The 24,342-nt window shown below is 39.2% G+C and overlaps 1 protein-coding gene and 3 non-coding genes across 5 annotated transcripts; all 4 read right to left on the reverse strand.

Moving 5' to 3' along the window:
• Positions 1 to 1,394: 1,394 nt before the first annotated feature.
• LOC108145678 (protein rhomboid) lies at positions 1,395 to 20,819 on the reverse strand. 2 transcript variants are annotated; one of them, XM_017271233.2, is made up of 4 exons: positions 20,551 to 20,819; positions 4,724 to 5,131; positions 2,590 to 2,974; positions 1,395 to 2,150 (listed from the first exon to the last, which is right to left on the reverse strand). In XM_017271233.2, the coding sequence occupies exons 2-4, from the start codon at positions 4,967 to 4,969 to the stop codon at positions 1,834 to 1,836; spliced, it is 948 nt and encodes a 315-aa protein (XP_017126722.1). In that variant the 5' UTR covers positions 4,970 to 5,131; positions 20,551 to 20,819; the 3' UTR covers positions 1,395 to 1,833. The 2 variants fall into 2 exon arrangements, with proteins under 2 accessions (XP_017126722.1, XP_017126721.1); XM_017271232.2 differs by having other exon boundaries at positions 4,724 to 5,134.
• Trnae-cuc lies at positions 9,551 to 9,622 on the reverse strand. Its single transcript has one exon. It is a non-coding gene; the product is annotated as a tRNA-Glu (tRNA).
• Trnae-cuc lies at positions 9,880 to 9,951 on the reverse strand. The gene has a single exon. It is a non-coding gene; the product is annotated as a tRNA-Glu (tRNA).
• Positions 10,215 to 10,286, reverse strand: Trnae-cuc. Its single transcript has one exon. It is a non-coding gene; the product is annotated as a tRNA-Glu (tRNA).
• Positions 20,820 to 24,342: the final 3,523 nt, after the last annotated feature.

Genomic DNA, 24,342 nt, shown 5'->3' on the forward strand with positions numbered 1-24,342 from the left:
AAACGGAGACAATGGGCTCTCCTCCCTACCCAAAAGGTCTTCATTAAATTAGTGAAATGAGCACGTCGGCGAGGATTCAGCTGCAATTCAACTGGTGGTGGCACACTTCGAAAAATATAGTTAGTTTAAGTACTTCTATACAAAAAATACTTTTGTTAATGTTTGTTCTTCTTACTGTTTAAAGAATCACCTTTCTTTGCATTTTTAATGCATGTTTAAGACAACATTACCTTTAAAATTAACTTTAGACCTAAATAATTTTTAAATAGAAATTCAAATGATTTATCCTTTCATATTTATATTGCCACGCTGAAGATAATTCTCTGGCCATTTTAACCCATTTTTAATACGCTCTGCCAAACAGGCTTGATCTACTAAACCTATTTTTAAATTATTTAAATGACTAAAATAATTTAAAATAATACGGGATAATTTCTTAACTGTTCTCCTTGTTACACATTTCCTTTATTAATGACTTACCGTTATTCAATGCAAACATCTAAATATGTAGTTCAGATTACTTACCATATTTTATAAGTTTTCCTACAAAATTAACTAAAATTGTGTAGAGTGCAAGATCTTGAGAGTTTGTTTCATTGAGGAACCCCTGAAGGTTCGCATCTTCGAGCAGCCCCATTTAATGTCACAAATATTTGTTGTCAACTGTCAATTGAGTTGGACGCAGTACGAGACTCGCGATAGCTGGTGACGACTTAACGAGAACTCGAGGTGATCCTCTATGCTCCTCCGCGATCACAGATGCCCCGAGTTCTTCGATTCCGATTCGTCGATCCACGTCGATTGAGGAATCGCAAATGGCTTGCTAAATTGGCTCAACTGGCTGGGTGGGTCGAATGTTCGATTGAACCATCAATGTCTCATCAAAATGCGCTCGTTTTGGGTGGTGGCTGGCAGTCCGGGGAGTCAGAAACGTAGCTTGCAGCTATTGAATTACCAACACATCCAGTACAAGTTTACAATTTCATTTTCGGCCAATGCGAAATCCAAAACCAAAATAATAGTGCCCCCCCTAGCACCTTTTCAACCAAATGGCAAATGGGGCCACCACACGATGGGGCAATGCAGTACCAGAACAGAACAATGTCCAAAGCTGATGGCTAATTTCTGTTTTTGTTTGTTATTAATTTCTGGCACTTCCCCTCAAAATGTTGGTCTATTGATTGCAACAGCTTTAGCTGATTGGGGAATTAGCATGTGTTTTTGGCGCAGTTTTTACCTCAGATTGGAATTCAAATGAAGTGGTTTGTCCGTGGGCCTGATGCCATTGTTCTCTTAAAAATACATTTAACATTTTTGTTTGCATAACAGCACTGTTTCACAGCTTTCAGGGAAAATATTCCAATATAACAAACATTTAAAAGTGCTCTTTAGTTTGATAATTTATTGAGTTTGAATTTTCGTTTAGAAATTCTTTTAATAATTCGATTTTGGATATATAATATGTCTTTAAGCTATGGTTTGGCATTAAAAACTAAATAGGCAACTCAATGGAGGAGTCCATGTCCATCGTTTAGATAGCCACCCAAACCCGATCCTAAGTCTTTGATGTGAGCCAGGCTCAGTTCTTGAAAGGCCCATCTCCACTCCTTTGGCATTGGCATAAGATAAATGTTGGGGCTTACGAGCTAAGAGTATTTTGAGCGATCCCCTCTTGAAGTGGGAGCCAGGATATCCGATAGATATAGTAGATATGTCTTTTGAGCACACTGTGTCCTGGGGAAAGTCTTACCGACTAGTGACTAGAGACTAAGGCATAAGAGGAGACATATGTATGAGCATGGGGACGCAGTCTTTGGCTCCTTCTGTCTCGGATCATCCCATTCCGAGGTCGTTCATGAGGTGCTGTCTGATCGCCTGACCCTCCTCCTCGGCCAGCAATTGGGCCGTGATCGTGTTGACCAGATTAAAGGCGATTCCAAAGGCGCTGAACAAGCACCATACGCCAAGGGCTAGCCAGCGTAGGGGGCGTGGTCGCAGTTCACCATCCAGCTGCCGGAGGAGCAACAAACCCACACTGATCCCGGCCAGAGCTCCGGTCATGTGGGCAATGTAGGAGACCGAGGGACGCGTCTGTAGATGCTGCATTGCCAGTTCACGCGAGTAAAAAGCGTAGCCCAGATCGCAGAAGACTGAGGATGATAGAAAATAAATATATAATAGATAATCTCAAAGTATAAATATTTAAAAAATATATATTTTTTTATTATATAACATTCAATAACTATGTTAAAAAATATCTGCTAGGTAAATGATTTTTCTCTGATTTTGTTTTACTTTGAACAAAATTGTATTGAACTGGATCAAACAAAATAATAAAATATAAAAAGATTTAGTTTAATAACACTATTTAATTTAGTCGCGTTTAAATAAATAAATAAATAAAAAAATGTTTTATGAAAATAAAAATCATACTAAACACTTATGTATTAAATAATTAAATTTTTGGATCGACTTGAAGTCATATTAATAAGTGTTGGTAACCTCTTAAAATAATTAAAGAATAAAATCTAATTATTTTTAACCAAACTGTCAAAAATTGGTACTCTGTAAGATAAAAAGTTTACTCACCAAACAGAACAACAGCCAAAAGCTGGAAAACTCCATGTCGCATCTGGCCAAAGTTGAGCAAAAGGCTTGCCAGTTGGGCGGCCAGTAGAGCATAGACTCCGCCACTGGCACCCACCAGATAAACCTCCGAGTCCACCACAGAAGTTCCCAAAGATCCAGCCAATACCCCGGCCACATAAATGACCCCTGTCCTCAGTGATCCATGTACCAACTCCAAGGGCACTCCGAATAGCAGTTGGGTAAGTACATTATAGCCCAGATGAAGCCAACTGGCGTGAAGCAGGGCATAGCTGAGGAATCTCCAGAGCTGAAGGCGCTGGTCCGGACGGTACACCAGCAGCGAATCTTCGGGTGGATCTGCACTCACCCATAGAAACACAAGGATCTGTAAGTAAACGTCATGTATATGGTAGTTTAAAAATAAAATTTGTTAGAACAGTCAACAAATCAAAAACTAGAAAAAACAACAATGTTTAGTCTCATTTCTCAGACACAAAAAGGTAATATTTTAATTAAGTCTTGTATTCTTTTCTTCTTTTCTTTTTTATAAAAGAAAAAACCTCTTTCATAAATATCTTTTACCCCGAACTAGTTCCAGATTAGCACTCTTAATAAGTTAAGAAGGCATACTGGCATGAAACCCTTAGCAATGTATGAGCTTACAAATAGAGATTTTATGTACGGCACAACCTTTTTCATAAATCTCTTTTATCCCGAACTAGTTCCGAGCCCCTTGAAAAGCATTGGTTTCAAGGGGAACCCCCGTACGCATACCCATACATATACGCACTCAAGGCAAAAGGAAGGCAGTAATAAAATCATCAAACCCGCCCAGCCGAGAAAGCTTTTAGGGGGAAGGGGTGGAAAAAGCAACCCCCAAAGGCGCAGACTGCCAGCAGACAGCGACGAGACGTCGCCATCAATGCCCCCCCTTGAGCCCTGGATCTCCATTTCTTCCCTTTTTCCCTCTGTGTATGCCCCATTATTCCCCCCCTAAATTCCCCTTTTTCTGTGGCCTGGCGGCGTCCAGTCTGTGTGGTGAGCAAAAAGCCAGACGCGGAAAACAAATCGTAGACGTGTTGGATTTTTCGCACGCACTCTGTATCCCTTCTTCTATCCAAAGGCCCCCTTCTACCCTCCCCCCTTAATGCTTCTCGTATATCCTTTAACCGGAAGCCAACATCCATTTACAAATGCATTGGACTGGGCGTTTGAGGGTCTCTAAGTTGTGTTCTGTGTGTGTGTGTGGCCCTGTCGGCAATTTGTTTGCCTCAAAAGTCAATTGCTCGACCAGATCTCAGATGTGCGGGAGAAATATAAGAAATACTTGGGGGGCGGCCTTTTATCTGAAGGTTGGGGCTGAAATATGATACATGGCCAAACAAACAACCCTCTTCGCTGGCCATCTCGTTTAACTTGCGATACAAGACGCGCGGCAGACGTGACTGCGAGATGCTGGCCATTGCGGCTTTAAATAATTGAAGATGGGGTTAGGAACACTAATGGAAAATGGACTAAAGCATCATCAAACAAGTAAAAACACTTTAGATATTTGTTAATCTATCTGCTAAAAACTATTTCCTTACTGATTACTTTTTTATTTTCAAACGGCAAATTCAACTATTTATAAATACCTTAGTATATGTAAAAAAGATTGAATACATACTTGAAATGCTTACGAACCAAAGTATTGTTAACTTAAAACTTCTTAAAGTCTTAAAAAAAATACACAGATACTTTATGATGACTCTGTTCCATCATAAAGCTTTGCCACACCCAGGAAAATGTAATGAAGAGTAATACTCAAAGATTAAGGACTTATCGTAATAAGTAATTGCCTAGACAGCCATCAGACACAAAAGATCAGGGGTTAGATGTGAGCCAAATCCAATATGTTGGCTATCCCAAGGGTTGTGCAGTGCAGCTTGTAATGCCAACAATTAAACCGAACCAGAATGTGGCCAGAATGTTGTGCTTTTATATGCGATGTCATGGCAACCTTACCCCACATGGCCATCCCCCAATTTGAGGCCACCCCCAAATGTGGCTTTTATGACCCGCAATCAACCCTTGAGAAGGGTAATCGCATTAAAAAGCGGTCACATTTGGCGCCCAACGTGGGGCCTCTACTCACCTCCAAGAGCGAGGCGAGGATAATGAAAAAGGGTGGAACCCACTTGGAAGTTTTGGGCTCCCCCTCAAGATGTTTCGCCCTGTGATTACCCCAATCCGGGTTACTTTTGGTAGCCGGTGCTCCGGATGCCCGTTGCACCACTGGCTGCACCGCCATCAGCTGGTCACAGCAGACGCCCAGCACCAGGCCGGATTTCGACGAAGACGGAGCCGGCGGCATTTGCACAACGACGGTACTGGGCGACATCTCCTCCTGCTCCCCCTGCTCCGTCTATTTTTGGGGCGTCTGTCTTGTGACGGTGCCCCACTTAAATGTAGCAGGAGCAGCTGATGCGACGGCGAAGGCGACGCCGGAGACGGCTTCTGTCATGGTGAGATGAGCGGAATTCTGTCTGGCCCCGGCGGCGGCCTGCTGGAAGAAAGAGCAAAAAATATCACTTAAGAAAATATTTTTAAGAATATTTTTAGGCAAGGAAAGGCTTTGGGAAGACCATTAAAATATGAGCGTTATATATATTTATTTTTAATTGCAGTAAATAACATAATGAAAGCAAATACCTTCACAAATATATTTTCTTTTATTTTGTTTTTAATAACCGTAAGTTTTTTATGTAAAAAATACATATCAAAACCAAACGAAAGCTAATTTAAGGAACACGTTGCCATTTTGGGTGAATCTCTTTTGGCTCAGCAATTAAATCTTATTTTTTCCTAATTATATTTTTTCGACCAGTGTGGCAGAGGATTACGCGGTGCTGACTATGGCCAAATTAGCTCAAGGTTGTCTCTCTTTCTGCGGCTGTCTCCGGCTTTGACGACAAGTGCAGCGCAATTTCTCCCCGGCGCGTCTCGATTTGGCAGACGACGATATTCGACATCGCCAGAGGCGCCATCATTCAGGTCTACATATCCCCCGGGCACCCCGCGACCATCCCCTTGCCGTTCCCCCTTTTAATGGCCCTAGACGGCCATAAAAGAGTCAAGAATTTATTTCTTTTTTTGCACTCACAAGAAATTTATTTCCGCTGCGGCAGCACCAAAGAAAAGAAGGCCAAAATGCAACCCCGAAAGTGCTCAAACTTGAGATTAAGACGGAATTCGGAATTCGGAATTCTTACCCGGAGAAAGCAGTCAAAGGAAATGGCCAAAAGGCGTTTTTTGCCATAGGCCAGGGGGCTTTGGAGGAATAAGAAACCAGTCAGACCTATGATCGTAAATCTTGAAATTAAATGTTGCATAAAAAAGTAATGAAGCTATTGTAAAATCCAATAAAGTGGGCTATCTATCATATGTCAGATGGCTAGGATATATTGCTGTCTGAGCTGAAACTTTTTTTTCTTTCAAATTATATAAAATACTATATAACATATTTATATTAATGCTTTAACTATCAAAAGATCAATTATATTAAAAGTTTACATGTGAAGTCTTAAACTTAAAACTTCAAAACCTATTGTGTAACTCAAGGATTAATTAAATTCTATGTGTTCTCTGTTTTAAGTGAAAGGTAAATAACTGTGTGCTTTTTCCGGAGGGTTAACTATTTAATGTGCATGTTATGGTCTTGCCTAGTTTATGTTTTGGTTTGTTCTGTACGGCTTTCAGCTCAGAGGTCCCATGGCGTGTACTGTTCCCTTCTGGCGTGTCCTTTTCGGCTCTGTTCTGTTGTGGTGCGGTGCAGTTGCTCTTGGTAATGAGTTTTAATGGTGATTACCTTTGGCCCAAAACAACAGGGATAGTAGTGGAAGGTCCTGTCGTGTTGTCCTGCCCTGCCTGCCCTGCACTTCGGTTCTCTGTTTCCCAAAAACTTGTTTCGCAGACGGAAGTGTTGCTCTTGGTCTTCCCCTTAACGATCCTGGCGCACAACTGGCAAACCGGTTAATGGATCCCGATATGGGGACCAAAGGGGCAGGCGCATGCCAAAAACTGTAAAAATATCGACAGGTGTATCCTTAATGTCCTTAAGCATCGATTCCTGGTAGCTTCGAGCTCCGGCTCCTTGTTGTTCAACTTGGTCTGCCGCTTTTTCTGCCGTTGCCCTTGGCACGCAACTTGTTCGTGTGCACAGGACACTGAAACGCACAATATCCTTGAAACAAACATCCAACTTCCTCTGTGCCACCTCGTACTCCTCCCTTTTCTGCCCTCTGTTTGCCTTCCTGCTTGGCTCATTTGGCAAAGGCAAAAATCGAAGTTCAACTCGCCGTTGAAGTTGATTATGCAAGCCAACCTCCTACGGTGCTCTACCAACATTTTTACCTCTCCCCTCCTTACACAGAAAATAATATTTTACAAAAGGCAGGTTATATTTGTTTTATCAAATTATTCAAAAACATGTAGTTCAAGAAATACTTTACTTTTAACCTTTAACAATAATAGAAAATAATATGTAATAATAGGCAGATTGTATTTTATAAGTGTTTTATCAAATTATTTTAAAATATTTAAAGTAAAAAACAAATTTAGAGAAAATGAATTCTCTTATTGTGTTGCTCAAAAAGCTTAAATAATGAGGTGTCCTAATCTAATTTTATGATTTATTAAATGTAGGATGTGTTGCCCCCAATCTTCTATCTTTAAACTTTCTGTATCATTTTTAGTTGGTTTCTAATTTTCAATTTAATACCAATACCTCCTAAACATATCGCTTTGATTTGCATAAAATTGGGTGGGTAATCGGTTTATTCAATCTATTTTTCCAGTGTCCTGCTCCTTGAGCTGCTGTTCTAGATTTCCTTACTCGACCGCATTTTGTGTTTGCATTGGGCAAACATTTCATTTACATAATGCTGACTATTTGTGTTTGCATTATTTGCTCGCCATTCCTTTCCTGCAAGTCTTTTCCTAAGGTTATTAAATATGCAAGCGTATTGCCACCCATTTTTTAGGTATTTTCTTTTATTGATTTATGTGGCTCAATGGTCGTACTGAATTGGCTCGAAACACATTCGAAATTATTTTACAATTCCTGGGAAATTGCACGGCAAGAAGAGATTTCCCCTGCTAAATAAATACGGTTAGTTGCATTTGGCAGCGAAAGGGCAAAAGACAAAAACAAATTTAATTACTGAAGCCGCAGGGTGCAACGCCACCCAAAAGAAATAGTGAGAGAAAGAAATGTAAGAAAAAAATACATAATTACAACGCGGCTTAAATGCCTTTGGGTCGAGAGCAAAAGTTATGGAAAACGAGTTGGCAGCTACCTCAATCCACACAGTCAGTGGGCGGGTCGAAAAGTGAAAGAATAACGAAGAATGTTACGTTAACAAAACGCAACAACAAATGAACTGCAAGCAAACGCAACTACAACAAGACGATGAACATGAACTACCAACAATGACGAGAAAATTATTATAAAACTATAATTGAAAAATGTTTACTAGGTGGGTGGCTCTTATGTAGAGTGATGGTGGGATCAAAGAAAAAAGTTACGGGAGCTTACACAGAGGAAATTGATATTTAAAATTTTGTAGAATCGTTTGTTTATTGGAACTATTTAAAATTTCATAACATGAAACGTAAAAAAACCCTATTCTTTATAAGGAATTTATTAATACAAATTAAATAGATGTGAAAAGCAAGGGATTTTTACAAAATAAATTTGCAGGGTTTTAAAAGTTCAGGTTTTGTTTTCTTCTTTTGTTTTTATTTAGTTAATACTTTTAAGAAAAGGATTTAGCCTCTGAAAAAATTCCCACATTGCAGTACATTAAAGGTCACCAATAGGAGCTTTCACTGTAACCCAACTCTGGGAATGGTTTTCACTTTTATACATTTTTTCCAAAAGGTTTCTTTTCGCATTTTTTGTATGAGACGATAATGAAGCGTTATGAAAGATGTACATAAAAAGCGAAAAGGGGGGTTGGGTTAAGTTAGTTGGGAAAGGGGGTGGCAGGGAAGCTTTGACGCCCAAAGTCTTAGCTGGTTTCACAATAAAATTCCGACAATTGAAACGAATGCGATTAAAAGTCGCGCACGCCATCCGAGAAGAAATGCGAAAAGGGGCGGGGGGCTGGGGAAAAGTGAGAGGGGGGCAAGTGGAGCATCGCGATAGCCGGCGTCTTGGAATTCTCAAGCCGAGAAACTGGGAAACCGTCGACCCACGCAGGCTTCAAAGTTCATTTCCATTCGGGTTGCATGTCAAGCTGCAGTGCCACAGGAGTGAGGAGAGGCGAATGTGGGAAGCAGACTAGCCCTGTCCCACTCACTCCATCCCATACCCCTCTCCCTTACTCGCACTCCGATGGATGGTCTTTCTCTTTGCTTTCAATTTAATTGTAATTTCTTTTGTGTTTATTGCGTTTTTGTGTGTCTGCTGCTTACGTTTTAATTTCATTAACTTGTGTTTACTGTGTGAAACACTTGCCCTTACTCGGACCCCCCTCTTTCCCTCCTTCGGACCGCCTCTGGGCCATAAAACGCTTCACATAAAACTTAACCACTAGAGTTTGCCTCTGATTCTGTTGTTGTTTGCACAATTTCAACAGAAGAATGAAGCCGAGAAGCTGCTCTTGATGTCGAGTCCAGGTTTCGGAGATTTAGAACGGCCAACGGAAAGAAATTTTTAAACTGCCCAATTCGTTGGTGGTCTAAAAGTCAAAACGACCCATGATTATATTGGAAAGTATAGAAATAAAAACGAGAAGCTGCTGTAAATAAGTTGAGAATGTTTCCCACATTAAACATTTGTAGCAATAGAATACATTTTATTCCAACTATGTATAGACTAGACATCATTCTTACCTATTTATTATTTACTATCCTAGTGCGATAAGATAGAAAGAGTGCACAACTTCGTTAATAAACAAAATAAAAATTGCAACCATATTTCCCATACCGGGAATTGAACCCGGGCCTTCCGGGTGAGAGCCGGATATCCTAACCACTAGACAATATGGGACTTGTCTTGCCACGATAAGAACTATTATAAAAGCAAAACATATTAGTTTTGACATTAAGATTTTTGAACTTTTCTTATTGAAAACAAAGAATTTTATAAATTTTTTAAAAGCTAATATTAAAATAAACTGTTGTACAAAAAAGCTTCTATTGGATCAAAAATACCTTATCAAAAACATTTTTCAACAAGCATTATATATATATAATAAATTAAATTAAATTGCCCGCAAGAAACAAAAAAAAAAGCCAAAGCCATATTTCCCATACCGGGAATTGAACCCGGGCCTCCCGGGTGAGAGCCGGGTATCCTAACCACTAGACAATATGGGAGTTAAGACTTCGCATGCTGGATGTGATTAAGAATTCTGGTAGTACTTATTTATAAAGATCAGATCTTTTATTATCATCAGATTATAACCTGTTTGTATTGAATGATATTGAACAAAAATGATTTAGGTTTTATGCTAAGCATCAAAAACAACTAAAGTCTGTTGAATAAGCACATAACTCTGCTTTATACTTTTAAGATGTCTTAAAAGAATTAAAAATAATAAATTATGAAAAAATAAGGAAATGTAAAAAAGAAACCATATTTCCCATACCGGGAATTGAACCCGGGCCTCCCGGGTGAGAGCCGGGTATCCTAACCACTAGACAATATGGGATATGAATACGTGGCGCGCCAAACGCCAGTTTGAGTCAAGCGGCAAGCAAGATCGTTTTTCGTGCGCCGCTTGAACGTTTGCTTTTGTTTTTGTAGATTTATTTTGACCGACATTAAAAATAGCACCTGAATCACATTATGCTACGTAGAAAATCCAAAGACGATGACGAATGTAAATTACCCATGGATTGGATTGGATCGGCTTGAAATGGAATGCAAAGCGTTGGCATATGCTTATAATTCTGCCAGTTGGATCTGTGGAAAACCGCAATTTTACCCTTTTCCTTTCTTGTTCCGTCTCCCCGCTTAAGTATTTATGTCTTTTCGTATATTTCTACGACTTCGCGTCAATGCACAAATCAGTTAACGTCCGGCAGACGACAACGGACGGTGGACGGTGCACAGTGGAGGATGGACGGCAGACGGCGGACAGACTTAATCACCTGCTGCGACAAAGACACCACCGACTGAACCAACTGAACCACCTGACCACTATTGTTGTTGCTGCCTAAACAAGTGCAGCGGGTATCCATGTTTATTTTACGGTTCAACGATTATTACCAGTTATTGTCTAATGCAGCCGTAAAAGGGGCCACCGAAGGGGGAAGGTGGGAGAGGTCGCACGCCCCACCACCAGCACCACTACACCACCAACAAAAATACCACCTCGTCGGCAGACAGCGAACAGCAACCACAAGCAGACTACCGACAGACAGAATCGGGGAGCGAGGGGGAAAAGTGGCTCTGGACAACTTTGGGACTGCAGTAGGTGTTGCCTGCAACCACCGATGGTGCAAGGTCCAAGTGGGTGAGAGTGCACCGAAAAAAAAGAAACGATCTCTTTTTACGCGATTTGCTAAATTTTTTTTTAAGATTTTTATTTTGTCAAATCTCAGATAATGGCGACGTGGTGTTTTTATTTAAGAAACAAATTGTTTAATTTTTTTTTGATTTAAGTTAAAAAGTTTATAGTTCCATAAAAAATTATTATTTTCTTCCCTCTGCATTCGCTTCTAAGTGTGTAGGTTGTTCTTGTGGTCCCTGCTCATTTCGCTATCAATATTTCAAACACGTTCCAAACTCTTGCCTTTTTCAGAAGGGAGTAGAGTCCAGCGCAGAGAGAGAAAGAGGGGGGCGGGTCAAAACGGAAGTTCACACGGAAATATAGGAAAATACAAGAATAATAATAAAACGAAAAACAAAACATAAAAGACGGCCAGACAAGCATAATGCTCGTACATATAATCAAAACGGAACAGCCAAAAAAATGTGGAAAAATGAATCACGCAAACACAGTCTGTGCAGATCGAATCGGGGTGGCTAAAGTTTCATATCGTTGGGGAATTGAACATTCCCAGATATATATCCAGCCCAAAAAGGGGAGGCCAATTTCGTAATATGGCAACTAAAACGAAAATGAAAATGAAAACGAAAACTACAGTCGAAATCCAAAGACATAGAGCCAAGAATTTACGGAATGCCAGGGAGGAAATGACGAACACTTTGGCATAAGGCCACTGTAGAGATTGTCAAGGAGAATCTAAATAAAGGGGAATTAATGTGGAAGTGGATGTGGTTGCTGGGCAGACGATGACATATCAATAAATTAAGCACGCGGCCGATTAAAGTGCGTGGCCCAACGAGACAAAGTCTAGACGAAGGAGAATCCAATAAACCACCCACATACATACGAAAAATTTTGTTACAAATATAAACATGTGCTGGTTTTATAAGATATATATTTGTATCATTTTTCAAAGCTGAAGGTTTGCACGTGCAGCACAAAAGTTTTTAATTTGTAAAGAGTTTTTGTGTTGTGCACATATTCCAAAAAAACTCAAAAATATATAAATACTTATTCGTATGGCCAGCAGATGGCATTCTGAGATCACTCGATGAGCTTGATTTATGGCTTGAGAATTTCGCCCGAGTCCGATCTAATAAATATCTATGGAAATTGCAGCACGAACTCTGCGAGGCACTGTGATAATTAACTTCCATGCTTAAGATTCAGAGATACAAATAGCGCCGAGCGGGTCAATTGCTGCCTCTTTCTCTATCAAACCCAACCCAAAGCCCCCTCTTGCTTTCTGCTTCTCTGCTGATTGTGCCGAGTGAAGCAATTTAATGCAAAAGCCATCAATTAACCCGCTTTTACCGCCAGATACAAAAGTATCTTTCGCCGCTCGCTCGAACTGTTCGATGCGAGATGCAACGATTTGCACGTAGTTCCGTTAGCTAATTGGATGCTGATGGCTCACAGCCGCCGATTCAGTTTCAGATTCCGATTCCGACTTCGATTTGGTGGCCAGGAAGGATGAATGGAAGGAAACTGGGCGGAAATTGCCCTGCCATCCAATGGAACATTGACCCAGGGCAGGAATTTGCCAAGCGCAGCCAAGTCCGCTTGTTTGTTGCCCCATGAATAATTAATTTATGATTTTTCTCATTGTAAATCATAACAATTAATGTGGCATTAAATGGTCAGAAAGGAGGAGCAGTGGTTGGAGGCCGACATGACCACTGCCAAAGGCGAGCAGCAACATCAAAAGGCAATTATGCTACCCCAATCCGCAGAGTGGGTGAGCAGTGAAAAATGTTAATAAGAAAACACAGCGAAAGAAAAGTATTTCGCTGGTGTGGGGGCAAAAAGGGGCGGAATTCGCACGCTAATGGAAATGAAAATGGAAATGGCTTGACAAGCCTTTTGTTCTGCCGTTTTTCTTCTCTGGGAGCCAAAGACAACTAAAAGAAGCGAACCACAGATTGCTCACAAAGGAAGATAGGAAGGAACCAGTTGGGGGAACACAAAAAGTCAAGAGACAGTTTAAATTGCCCCTTAAATAGTTCTTAAATAAACAAGCTACCTTAAAGATGTCAGAAGCCTCGGTTAAATGGGTGTTTTGTGAGTTTATTCTATTTTACTCAGCATCAACTGATGTCATAGCATTGCATTTTGAGAAATTAATTAAAAAATTACTTTCCTTATTAACCAAAACTTAAACCAAAAACATAATTTTCCTAGAAACTTACTATTTTAAATTGTCTAAAGAAATTATTTTAAAATGTATTGATTGAACTTTCTTTTATTTTTAAGATACTACTATGTTTTAGGGCTTTTCCATAAATATTTTCACCAGATTTCCATCATGATTTCACCTGTGGTCAAGTTTTCCCAAGCTCCGTGTGCCGAGTAGCTAATGTGCGATCCATTTTTCGTGCGACTTTCCACTGGCCAAGAAAATCGCGGGCATAAAGCAAAAGTGGCGTCATTAATGGGTTCAATAGCTGAGCAAAGTCGGTGCAAATGCGGTTCACTCCCCGATTTTCCCCCTTTGTCGCCCTTTTGGAGCTCAACGAACTGGACTGTGCCCCGCCCCGATTATCACATTTCGATTAGCGACGACTCCAAAGCAAAATATAGTGGAGTGGAGCTGCGCTGACCCGCCAACTGGCGTTCATAACCACATTAGCACCGCTGGCGCTGCCCTCGACCTCCTCGGATGACCCACCTGCCCCGCCCCTTCCCCCTGCTCAGATCCATACACTGTAGTATATATCCCCCGATCTACATTCGCTACCTAGACATTCACTGCGCAACATTGTTGCCGCAGTCTGTGGGCCCCCTTTTCCGTTCCCGTTCCGCCCCCTTGGACCGCCTCTTGTTCTTTGGACGAAAGCGGCGCCTACCTGTACCCCTCCCCCCTCCTTCACCTGCCCCTCCCCCTTTCTTGGCGTGGTAATTATTCGCGCTCAGGTGAATACGCGAGTCTGCAAAGCGTAACTTGTAGCTTGTAGATACATCCACGTATCTCTGCGCACGCATCTACATATGGAAAGCCATGGGCATGGGCCGAGGCTGGAAACTGTGAAAAGCCATAGAGATGAGCAGGTGCCCTCCAAGGTGGGTTATAAGAAAGCACTACTTGTTTTATAAAAGCAGGGACCATAATCGTCATAAGTTTTGTTTTAGAAATCTAAAATAATGATTATATTTAGATTTTTACTAAACTCCACACATTACAGCTACATTTCCGACTCGATAAAGTATATATATATATTCCTGATACCTGATCTGGTCTCGTGAGTCACGGGACCATCGCTTCGGTAGATGGACAACGTTAATCACCGTTGCCGTTTAGCTCACTGAGCTTGTTGTTGGGGCTCCGCTTGGGGATCTCGTCTGGAAGTTGGAGCTCTACTATAGCTGTTGGCTCGCATAGTTTACATTTTATAAGTTAATTGAGTTAACTGTGCAACGCTCTCACTTTGTGGTCATTTGCAGATGCAGATTGGCTGGGTATCCGCCAGATACTACATATATAATATATATCTGCAAGTGCATCGCATCTATCGGATGCAGCACTGATCATCGGGAACAACTATTAATGGGTGGTCATTTCATATCCCTCACGCGGAGTACTGTTGCTTTAATTATAAATACTTTCCACCTTTTTGTCGGCGTTTGTAAACCTGCATAATTCGTGTTGCGGTTGAAAACATTAAAATTAAACAAAAACCAAAAGAATAAAATAAAACAAACCCGCCGGCGACCAACAATTTCAGCTGTTTGCTATTTAATTGCCAGAATATTTCATTTCACATGTATAAGTATTCCATGCATTTTTTCCTTTTGTACTATTTCACCGGACATTTCTGCGTTTTTCTTGATTTCGGTTTTTCAGCTTTGCTGTGTTTTAATTTTTTTTGTTTTTCTACCATTTTGTGGTGTTTCACATTCTGTCAATGCATAATAATAACCTAAATAGCTGAGATAACCCTTTGTAAACGATTTGCTTTCGGTTTGTCCGTGATTTTTGCTTAATTCTATTATAAATACTACATGAGGACAGTGCGTAGCATTGGATCAAAGGGCTTTTAACTGTAAAAAAAAATAATAGAATGGGATAATTAAATTTATTTAAAGCAATTTGGTACGTATAAAAAATCTTGTATTTTAAAAATGTATGCGTGTTTTGGAAACTTAATCTATTTTAACCACTCAGCTTAAGTTTATTGAGTTTTGTAATTGGACCTTGTTTAATTAAATAGTTGAATAATCTTCCGCTGGCAAATAGTTGTCACATGAGAGTGACACTTTTTTGCTAATGCAAATAGGAAATACCTCTTATCCGTGACACCCTCGTCATATTCCTCTCGCAAAGCAAAACCATTTATACGAATTGTGTCAATAGCTTGGCTTTGATAGTTGTCACCCAACTTCAATTGCTGACGTCAAAGACTTGGCCCACGCTTCGTGAAAAACTGGTTTTTGGGACCCCCACAACCGAATACCCCTTTCAAAGCCCTCGAATATTTTCTTATCGATGCGGATTTCAGGTGTTCGCATTGCGTGGGCCTGACTCACCTGAACTCACCTCAACGCAGTTCGTATTGGTCTGGTTCGGTGCGGTTCGGTGCGGTGCGGTTTTCTAATAGAATTCGACCCTGGCGGTTTCACTTTTCCCCAGATTTTTGAGTTTTGGATTTTTTTCTTTTCGGCTACAGTATCAACAGAATTGGTTGAGATGGTTTAGTGTCGTTTCACACGTAAGTTGCAGGCCTACAGTGGTCCGTCACCAAGTGGAAACTATTAATTTTTGTAGTCACCTGATTATAACCCAACTGATTGATCCTAAATAACTATGTTTTTCTTATGGTTAACTTCTTGAAGGGTTTGTCAATAAAAAAAAACCAATAAACAAATTACGATTTTATAAAGTAAGTAACTAAATGTAGCTTTTACATTCAGTGTTTACTTTATGATTTTATTGTTTAATGTTCCCTACAGCTATAAATAGCTATACAAAGTATTATAAGATAACATAACATAAACTTCAAAGATTTTGTAAATTTATAAAGTCACTTATAGTTAGTTATAACTTATTACTTTGAGTGCTTTTATTTCCCCTAAAGCTATACATTTAACAATTCGAATAATGTTTGACCCTATTTTTTTTTTATATCTTTATCAGTTAATGGTATTTAAGAAAGGGCAATTCTTTTTATGCAAAATTATCTCAAATCCTCTTTATTTTCTAACAATGGATTTTCTAATTTTGGTGCAGCCACTGTATCTGTATCTGTGGGATGCATTCTTAGCATGTTTGTTTGTGGTTTGCATTGCAGTATTCGCTTTTTTTTCAACCATTTGTTTGCTTTGTTTTTGTTTATCGCCAGCCGCTTGCGAATCTTTGTTGTCTTATCTTCGACTGCTCTTCTTTATTTTCTTGATTTTCTGTATTTTCTGCTCTTTTTCTTTTGTTTTAGTCGCGCGCACGAAATTTTCACCTCCGTCGAACAGCATTGATGAATGAAAAGGGGGCGGGGCGCAGAAGACAGGTGAAAAAGGGGGAAATCGACGATAAGCGATGAGTGTGCTGCGGAGTTCCCTTGGTAGCTGAGCTTTTTGTTGCTGCCGTCGATTCTTGTGATTCATATTCCGCAGTCGCAGTCGCATTCGCATTTGCATTTGCACATTGCGCTGGTTAGGCATTTTTTCCGGCTTACCCCCCGCAGCTACGCCTCTGTACTGCCCTTTTTTGAGAAAGCCCCCTTCTCTTGATGTTTGGTGTGAAATATTTACGTGTAGACAACATTCTTCCAACTGCAGTTGCAATGGCAACTTAAAATCCCAGACTTAAAGAAGCAAACATACATAGTAAACTTATACAACTTTACCGCTTTCCTTGGCATTTTTACCCACGTTTATTTTCGGTGCATTTCCGTCTGCCATTTGCCAGAGCACCTTATCCTACGCCTCACCCATTTTCCTATATATCACTCCACCCATCCTGAGCTTAAAGAAAATAAATCTTAGGAAAAAAGGTTAGCAACGATTGTGTACCCTGGAACTTAAAGTATATTTAATACAGTATCCGTTTAAACGAAATCAAAATAAACCAAAAAAAATTATTTATTAATGAATTTTTAATTGAAATAAAATTTTATGAATTTGAAGTATTGTTTTTCCTTTGACAAATCTATAAAGGGCCCCACTTTTATGGCAAAACAAGAAAATTATTGCTATTAAAGAATTAAATCTTTCACAAACAAACTTCGATTGCAGTTTTTCGAGACAGTAAACCCTAGTTCTTGGCAATCAAAAACTAGAACCGATTTTGCACCACTTATTTCCATCAAGGGTATTTTACTGAAAAAAAGAGTTTCCTTCGCTATTCATCTGCGCTTTACTTTTGGCATAAACATTTCCTAAACTTTTATCTAATTCAACAAACTGCAGCAACAACAGGCGACAGCAACAACAGGCCACTACAACAATAACAACAACATCGTCAGCTTCATCCATTTTGCAAGGTTCCCAAGACATTTCCACATTTTCCAAGTCATTGTTCTTGTTGTTATTATGGTGGGCTCCATCTTTGAGCTTTTGTTTTTCTTTATTTATTATTCTTATTTTCTGTTGTTTTCTTTTTTTTAATTTTTTTTTCGCAATTTCAGCGTGTTTCAACTTGTTAGGCATTCAACTTTTCACATCGTTGCTCTGCTTATTTTTTTGTTTTTCCGCCGCGAAGGTTTTTCCTTCAGCTGAATGTGTTTGTTTTTTCGGACTTTTCGGTTCGGTTTGGTTTTGTGCAACACACGCCACTTGAATTCTTTGTTTGCGTCGCCCTGAGACTTTGGGGCGCCTCCGTAAGGGGGGCGTGGCTGGTTGGAGGGTGGGGGTGTTACTTCTGGTGGTGTTGTTGCATAATCTGGCAGTTTTTGTGGAATTTATTTCATTTCTTAAAAATACGTTGCTGTTTTTTATGTGCTGTGATTTTGGGACCTTTGATAAATAATATTTGAATTATTTCTGGGTTTTAAAAGTTAATTGGTAAATTAAATTAGATTGAGCTACCAAAATTTCTGAAGGCGTTTCCACTTTAAATAATTGCCTAATCTTTTTTGAATTTATTGCGCTTCACCTGCATAAACTGCACTAATTTATTAGCTCTGATTTGTATGCGTTTCGGTGGGTATCTCATAGATACCATCTGTATCTGTATCTGTAGTGTGCGTGCGCACCTTGGCCGACAAGACAAACTACAAAACTGTTGGAGCCATTGTCTTTGCAACTCAACTTGAAATGTCTGCTTAGATTAATGCGACTGCGAGAGGGTCTGACACTAATGAAGGTCAAAGGTGGTCCAAAAAGGGCGGAAAGGGGGTGGTGGGGGAGTTGAAGACAGCTTAAGAATGATTAAATACTATAAACTGTTGACTTTTGCGTTGAAATTGCCTTGAAAAAAGGGGGGAGAACACAAATCAGTTGCTGAACTTAATAGCAGTCACAAGAAGTTTTGGCCAAATTAAGTTCAGAGGAAATGGGGGAGAACATAAATAGTAATTAAAGTTTTACGAGTTGGATAGTAATTTTAATACGTAGAGCTTCAACTTTTGTATTCCTTTGATCCAATTTAACTTAGAAAACTTTTTCGCATATCTTTTCATAACTTTTCCACTTCTGCACACACAAAAACAAAAGAAAAGTAACCCAAAAATTGAGTAAACAAAACTAAGCCATTCAGAAATCAGGTCTTTAGGTTTTTTTCCCTTTTTTTGTTTGTTTCGCTGTTTTGTTTTAATTTGGCTGTGCGTCTTTCGCTCTGATCTGTAAAAAAGCAAACTTGACATATTTAAAAAATATATATTTACGAACGAACAAGAGCCAAGGAAAATTAAAATGCATTGCGTATGATTTTTTCAAAAATAGCCAACGCATTAATTTTTTTGTATCTTGCATGCACTCAACAATAAACAAAAACTTAACCAGAGACAAAAGCCCAAGGCAGCCGACTACCCAGTGATTGAGTCTTTGATTTATGTATCTGAATATGAATCTGAATCTGATTTTGACTCTTCTGCACTTGTTTGCCAACTTGCCGCCTTTTGATTGAGCAAAAGTTTCCCAGGCAAACAAAGAAAAAAACACAATAATTTGAAAAGTGAATAATTGACGCATTGATATTGATGCGTTTGAATGAAATACTTTTTGAGACTGCGTAAATAAATCAAAGTTCAAACAAAAGTAAGCCAAATGTGGAAGCGTCTTCCCCTGAAAATATTTTGGTGGCAAGATGGATGTCCAAACTGGGAGTTTGAGGCCCGCCCACATGGAACTTGGCACACTGGCAGTGCCACTTCATAGACCCTCCATCGATCGTTGGCCACTCCTGCCCACACGCACTCACGTCTGCCATTCACGTCCATTCCGTCCGATTCCATTCGAATTAGACAATAGAAATCGAACAGCCAACCAGTAGCTGGCCAAGAAGTTGGCCAGAAGTAGCACTTGTCCGAGATCCCACAAAAGATATCGAAAAAATGGAGCAGGGCGGGCAGCCCACATGAAATGTGGAGGGACTCCAGCGGAGAATTCAACGGAAAGTGGTTACCATTTGCTGACAGCTCCAGCTTTGGCGCAAAAACAGTATTCACTTTAACCCGCGTTTAACTCAACGCCGCTCCACATTGCGTATACGCAATGTGTGACTAGTGGGTGGGCTGTAAAGGAAATGCAGTTAGCCCATTCCGTATACGGCAACAAATATGGATGGCGAACGACAGGCACAGATGTTTTCACAACCCAAAAGATACAAAGCTGCCACAGATACTGATGCTGAAGCTGCTGCTGCACTGACACATGCAGATTTACATGCACTGAGATAAAAATAGAAGGTGTAATAAAAGGCATATTTAAGTTTAAGAATAAAGTAACGGATGAAGTGATTTTACGGTCATCCAACAGAAGACCAGCTTAAAAAAAAAGTTTTAAAAAATGGTACAGATTCATTTAATACAGATTTAATAAGAATAATTTTCAACTGAATCTGAGACAGTCACATTATTGGTTATTTAATAAACTGATTAGCCAAGCATTTACTGGCAATTTAAATAATTAAGTTTGTAAAAATGGTTTGTGTTTTATTTATTTCAATATTAATAAAAATAATTTTCAATTTAAATATGAACTTTTTATTTTAAACAAATATATCTAATGTTTCTTGATAAATGCTTGCAAAAATTGTTTGTTTTTATTATTCTCTCAAAATTATGTCAAATTCAATTATATTTTTCGCAGTGGTCACTCTACTCAAATAAGTTCAACTCAGCTTGGTTCAGTTTGGAGTTGAGTTTTGTCAAGTTTTAAGCCGATGGATTTATTTTTTTGGGGTTTTGTATGGATCTTGGAGGGTGAGATATAGAAGTAGATGGGATTTTAGAGTGGTGGGATCCAAGGCGGTGGGGGTGTTATGACTTACCGAAGGGGCTAAGAAATGTGTTGACTTTTTTCTCAGGCCATCCGGGGGGGTGGAGGATTTTGTGTACTATGTTAGATGGTGTGATGCAGCTTCTTTTCCTACTTCTTCTCTGGAGCGGATGAGCGACAAGTTACTGCGGCAGTAGATCCGAGCAGTAAATTGTTTGGTAGTACGAATGCTACAAGGGCTTTCCACACGGATTTCCCTTGAGTTTTTCCCACTATTTTCCAGTAAACCGTTAGTGGCGCGTGCTGCCGCCGGTTGCCGTTACAAAGTACCGTTCACAACTGAGCTCGTTTTTTATGCGGCCCGATACTTTTATAGATTCGCAAAGTGCCGGGCCTGGCCAAAAACAAAAAAAGGGGTAGAGGCTCTTACCGGAGGGTTTACACACGACTGTGTTAGTTGCCCGTTGTTGTTTGTTTGGTGTGTGTGTTTTTTATTTTTGTATTTTTCACCCCTTTCGAAAAGCCGGCTCTTTCTGGCCAAGGTAAGGCCCCTCCCCCTTAGCCGCCGCCCCCTTTTTGAACAATAAAGCCAGGTGCAGCAAACATGTTCGAAGTTCGAACGCGTTGCCAAGTTTTCCTTTATCGTGCCTTTTTGCCTTTGGCCGCCATCCGGTGAACGGTAAACCCACAAGGAGTCGCGTGAGGAAGCGAGAGGGGGAGAGTGTGCGCCAGGGAGAGGACGAAAAAGGAGCCGGCTGCCTTTTAGCAGCAGCTGCAGGTGCGACAGAGAAGGAGACACTTGCAGATGCAGCCGCCGACGGATAATTAACAAGCTGCTCATTAAGCAAGCACTTCCCAAAACAGCAATCATTATTGACTTAACATATTTACTTAACTACTAATAATTATTTAAGTGTTTATTTGCCTAAAGTACATATTTTTATTTTATAAGTGGTTTATGCATTTAAAGTTTATTCGACCTTTTCATAATGCTTACCTTTTATCTGCAACACTGAACTCAAAGAACTTAAAATAACAATAAATTTACAATTTACAATTTATTGTTATTTTTGTAAAACATTTTTTTTGCATTTACTTTTTCTTTAACAAACTCTCTTTAAAGACACACAAATCAAATTTCTCGCCCTTGGCAAAATAAATAAAATCACTTCGTTCTCAGCTGCTGTTTCGCCTTGTTTATTGGGTGTCAAAAGGTGCATCCATCAGATACAAGATACGAGCCACCAGCTACGATAAACTTATTTATGTGGGCTATCTCTGGCATCTCTTGGGACTCATCACTTTTGTGTCTCGCGACTTGTTAACATATCGAATACAATTCTGATATGTTTGTGGCCTCGTCGTTTGTTGAATCTTCTCCCTACTCAAATAGCAAACATCGAAAGAGCAAGATACTAATACATTAACAATTGGCAGAAACATCTTCGTCAAAGATGCCTCCGTAGCAGCGACTGCCGCTGACAGCTGATGAGGGCGCCGACCCTTCGTACCGCTTTCACTGCCTCTCACTCTCACTCCCACACAGCCACGCTACCCCTATAACATTCACTCCCTTTGCAAATCCGCTTTAATTCGCGCAGATTGGATTCAAACTGATTTCGGGTGCTGAATTAAGTGACAGTTGAACGGGTGTCCATGTATTTCTGTTCTATAAAGAAGGGGCACGAAGATCGTAACGAAAGGAGATATTTCGCTGATTATCTTATGGATATGAGGGTGCTGTCAGCGATGCGAAAAAAGGAGTTAAATCACTTGCTAGTTAAACCCGTTACTAGGTTATGCATTCAGATCCTTTAAAATCTTAGGCATATAAATGTCGCCAAAATTTAAAAGCGATAATTTAAATTCATTTAAATGGTCCGAATCGAGTCAGCTCGTTGAAATTGTATTTGGTCAAGTGAGTTTAAGTACCTTTTTTTTTAAACGAATTCAAAGCAGCATTAAAAAAAGCTTCAAATTAATTTCTTGCGCCGCAAATGAAAACATTTCCAATCCAATACCATTTCGCCTTGTCGTAAAAAAAAAGAAAACACAAGAAAAACATTTGCTCATAAAAATTGCATTGGCTAAAAAGACAATTTTTTAAGCTGTTATTGTTTCGTGTTTTGTATATTTTTTCAGCGCTCATTTCCACTCTCGCCCATTTATATTTTTTTTTCAACGTGTTTAATTGCCGTCCCTCGGAGCCGCAAAAAAAATAAAGAAAATGAAACGAAAACAAAGAAAATATCATAAAAGCCAAAAATACTACGTACAAAAACAAGGTGAAAATATTGCGCAAAGCAAAAATAAAAAATAACAAAAGTGGCTAAAACAAAAATCAAACAAATTCAAACAGAGGCGAAAGCAAAAGGCAAAAAGCGATTTATGCAAAATACAGATAAGCCGAAAAAGCAAAGACGATTAGGCGATTTAACGCACGCAAAATAAAATCCAATAAAATGTGATTACCATAAGGGACTGAGCAGGGACGGGCGAAATAAAACAGATGTTCGACACGGGCGAAAATAACAGTAACAACCAGTGGTGTAGGCAGGGGGCTTTACGGCTCAAACTCTAAATCGAAACATTATTTAAATTTACTATGTTACATGAGTTATGCTCCTCATTATTAAAATTTCAATGAATTTTAACAAAGAATGGTTCATGAGCAGAAAGAATATCGTTATATCTGATATAAACAAAAACAAATGTATCTGAACGTATCTTAAGTCATTTGTATATTAGTATCTTGGAACTGAAGTTATGAAAATTCTGTTTTCTATTTAAACAGTTATTAAATGTTGGCTTAAAATATTCAATTTTTTTCTAATAAACTTCTTTTCCCTCCTGTCTACGCCACTTTAACCAAAAACTTTTTGAGAAGCTTGTTTCTTGTTTGCATGTGTTTGTTGTTTATTTTGTTTGCATCTCGTGGCAAAGAAAGAGATGTGTAGTTATAGAGCGAAAGACATAGCCTCAGTAAGATATCCTTTGACAGGAAGAGAGAGAGGAAATCAAGGATTTTAGTCAACTAGTTTTTCGGGCCTCACCTGCCTCTGCCACATGCCGCTGCTCAAATTACGCTCCCTTTCCCTAGCATCATTTTTTTCGCACTGCTTCCTTTTTATTCCTCTGTCGACTATGGTCCTTATAAAACATAATAATTATTATGACTTGCTCCGTCCCCTCAAACCTCCGTAATACTCCCCTTAAGTCTGCTTCCGTCCCAGACAGAAGAAAAGAGATGGCAGATAGAAGGAGAAAAATAGGGATATATAGTATGTATAGTTGCACTCTTACTAAAGAATATAAAAGCAAAAAAAAAATAAAAGGAAGATCGAATGACAATAACATCAGTATCTAAATTCATTTTTATCATTTTTTTTATCAAGATTACAAAACAGTTTCTCTGCGAAAATGTAGTTTCGCAGATAAACTATTAAGAGAATTAAATTATTTGGATAATCTTTCTTTAAAACGATTATTTAAACTGAACTCTTTAGAAATATAAAAAAAGAAATTGCATGAGAAAATCGTCATCAGCACGACAAAAATAATCTTCTTCCACTTCCTAAAAATATAATGTTCTACATTTCTATAAATATAAGTAAACAAAAACACCAGTTTATAAAACACTTTTCATCGATTATACTTTGTTTATTGAGGCACCCAAAAATATATTATGAAAGCAAGAAATATGCAAAAGATAAAATTGCCTACGTAAATAAATATTTAACTTACTGCTAGAGTTTTGGAAATAGAAATGACACATTCGACTGTCGAGTGACCACTGTATTAAAAGGGAGTGAGAAGAAGAGGGACAGAGATACACACGACAGAG

The sequence above is a fragment of the Drosophila elegans genome, unplaced genomic scaffold (assembly GCF_018152505.1).
Source record: "Drosophila elegans isolate 14027-0461.03 unplaced genomic scaffold, ASM1815250v1 contig_208, whole genome shotgun sequence".
In the NCBI taxonomy this organism is placed as follows: domain Eukaryota; kingdom Metazoa; phylum Arthropoda; class Insecta; order Diptera; family Drosophilidae; genus Drosophila; species Drosophila elegans.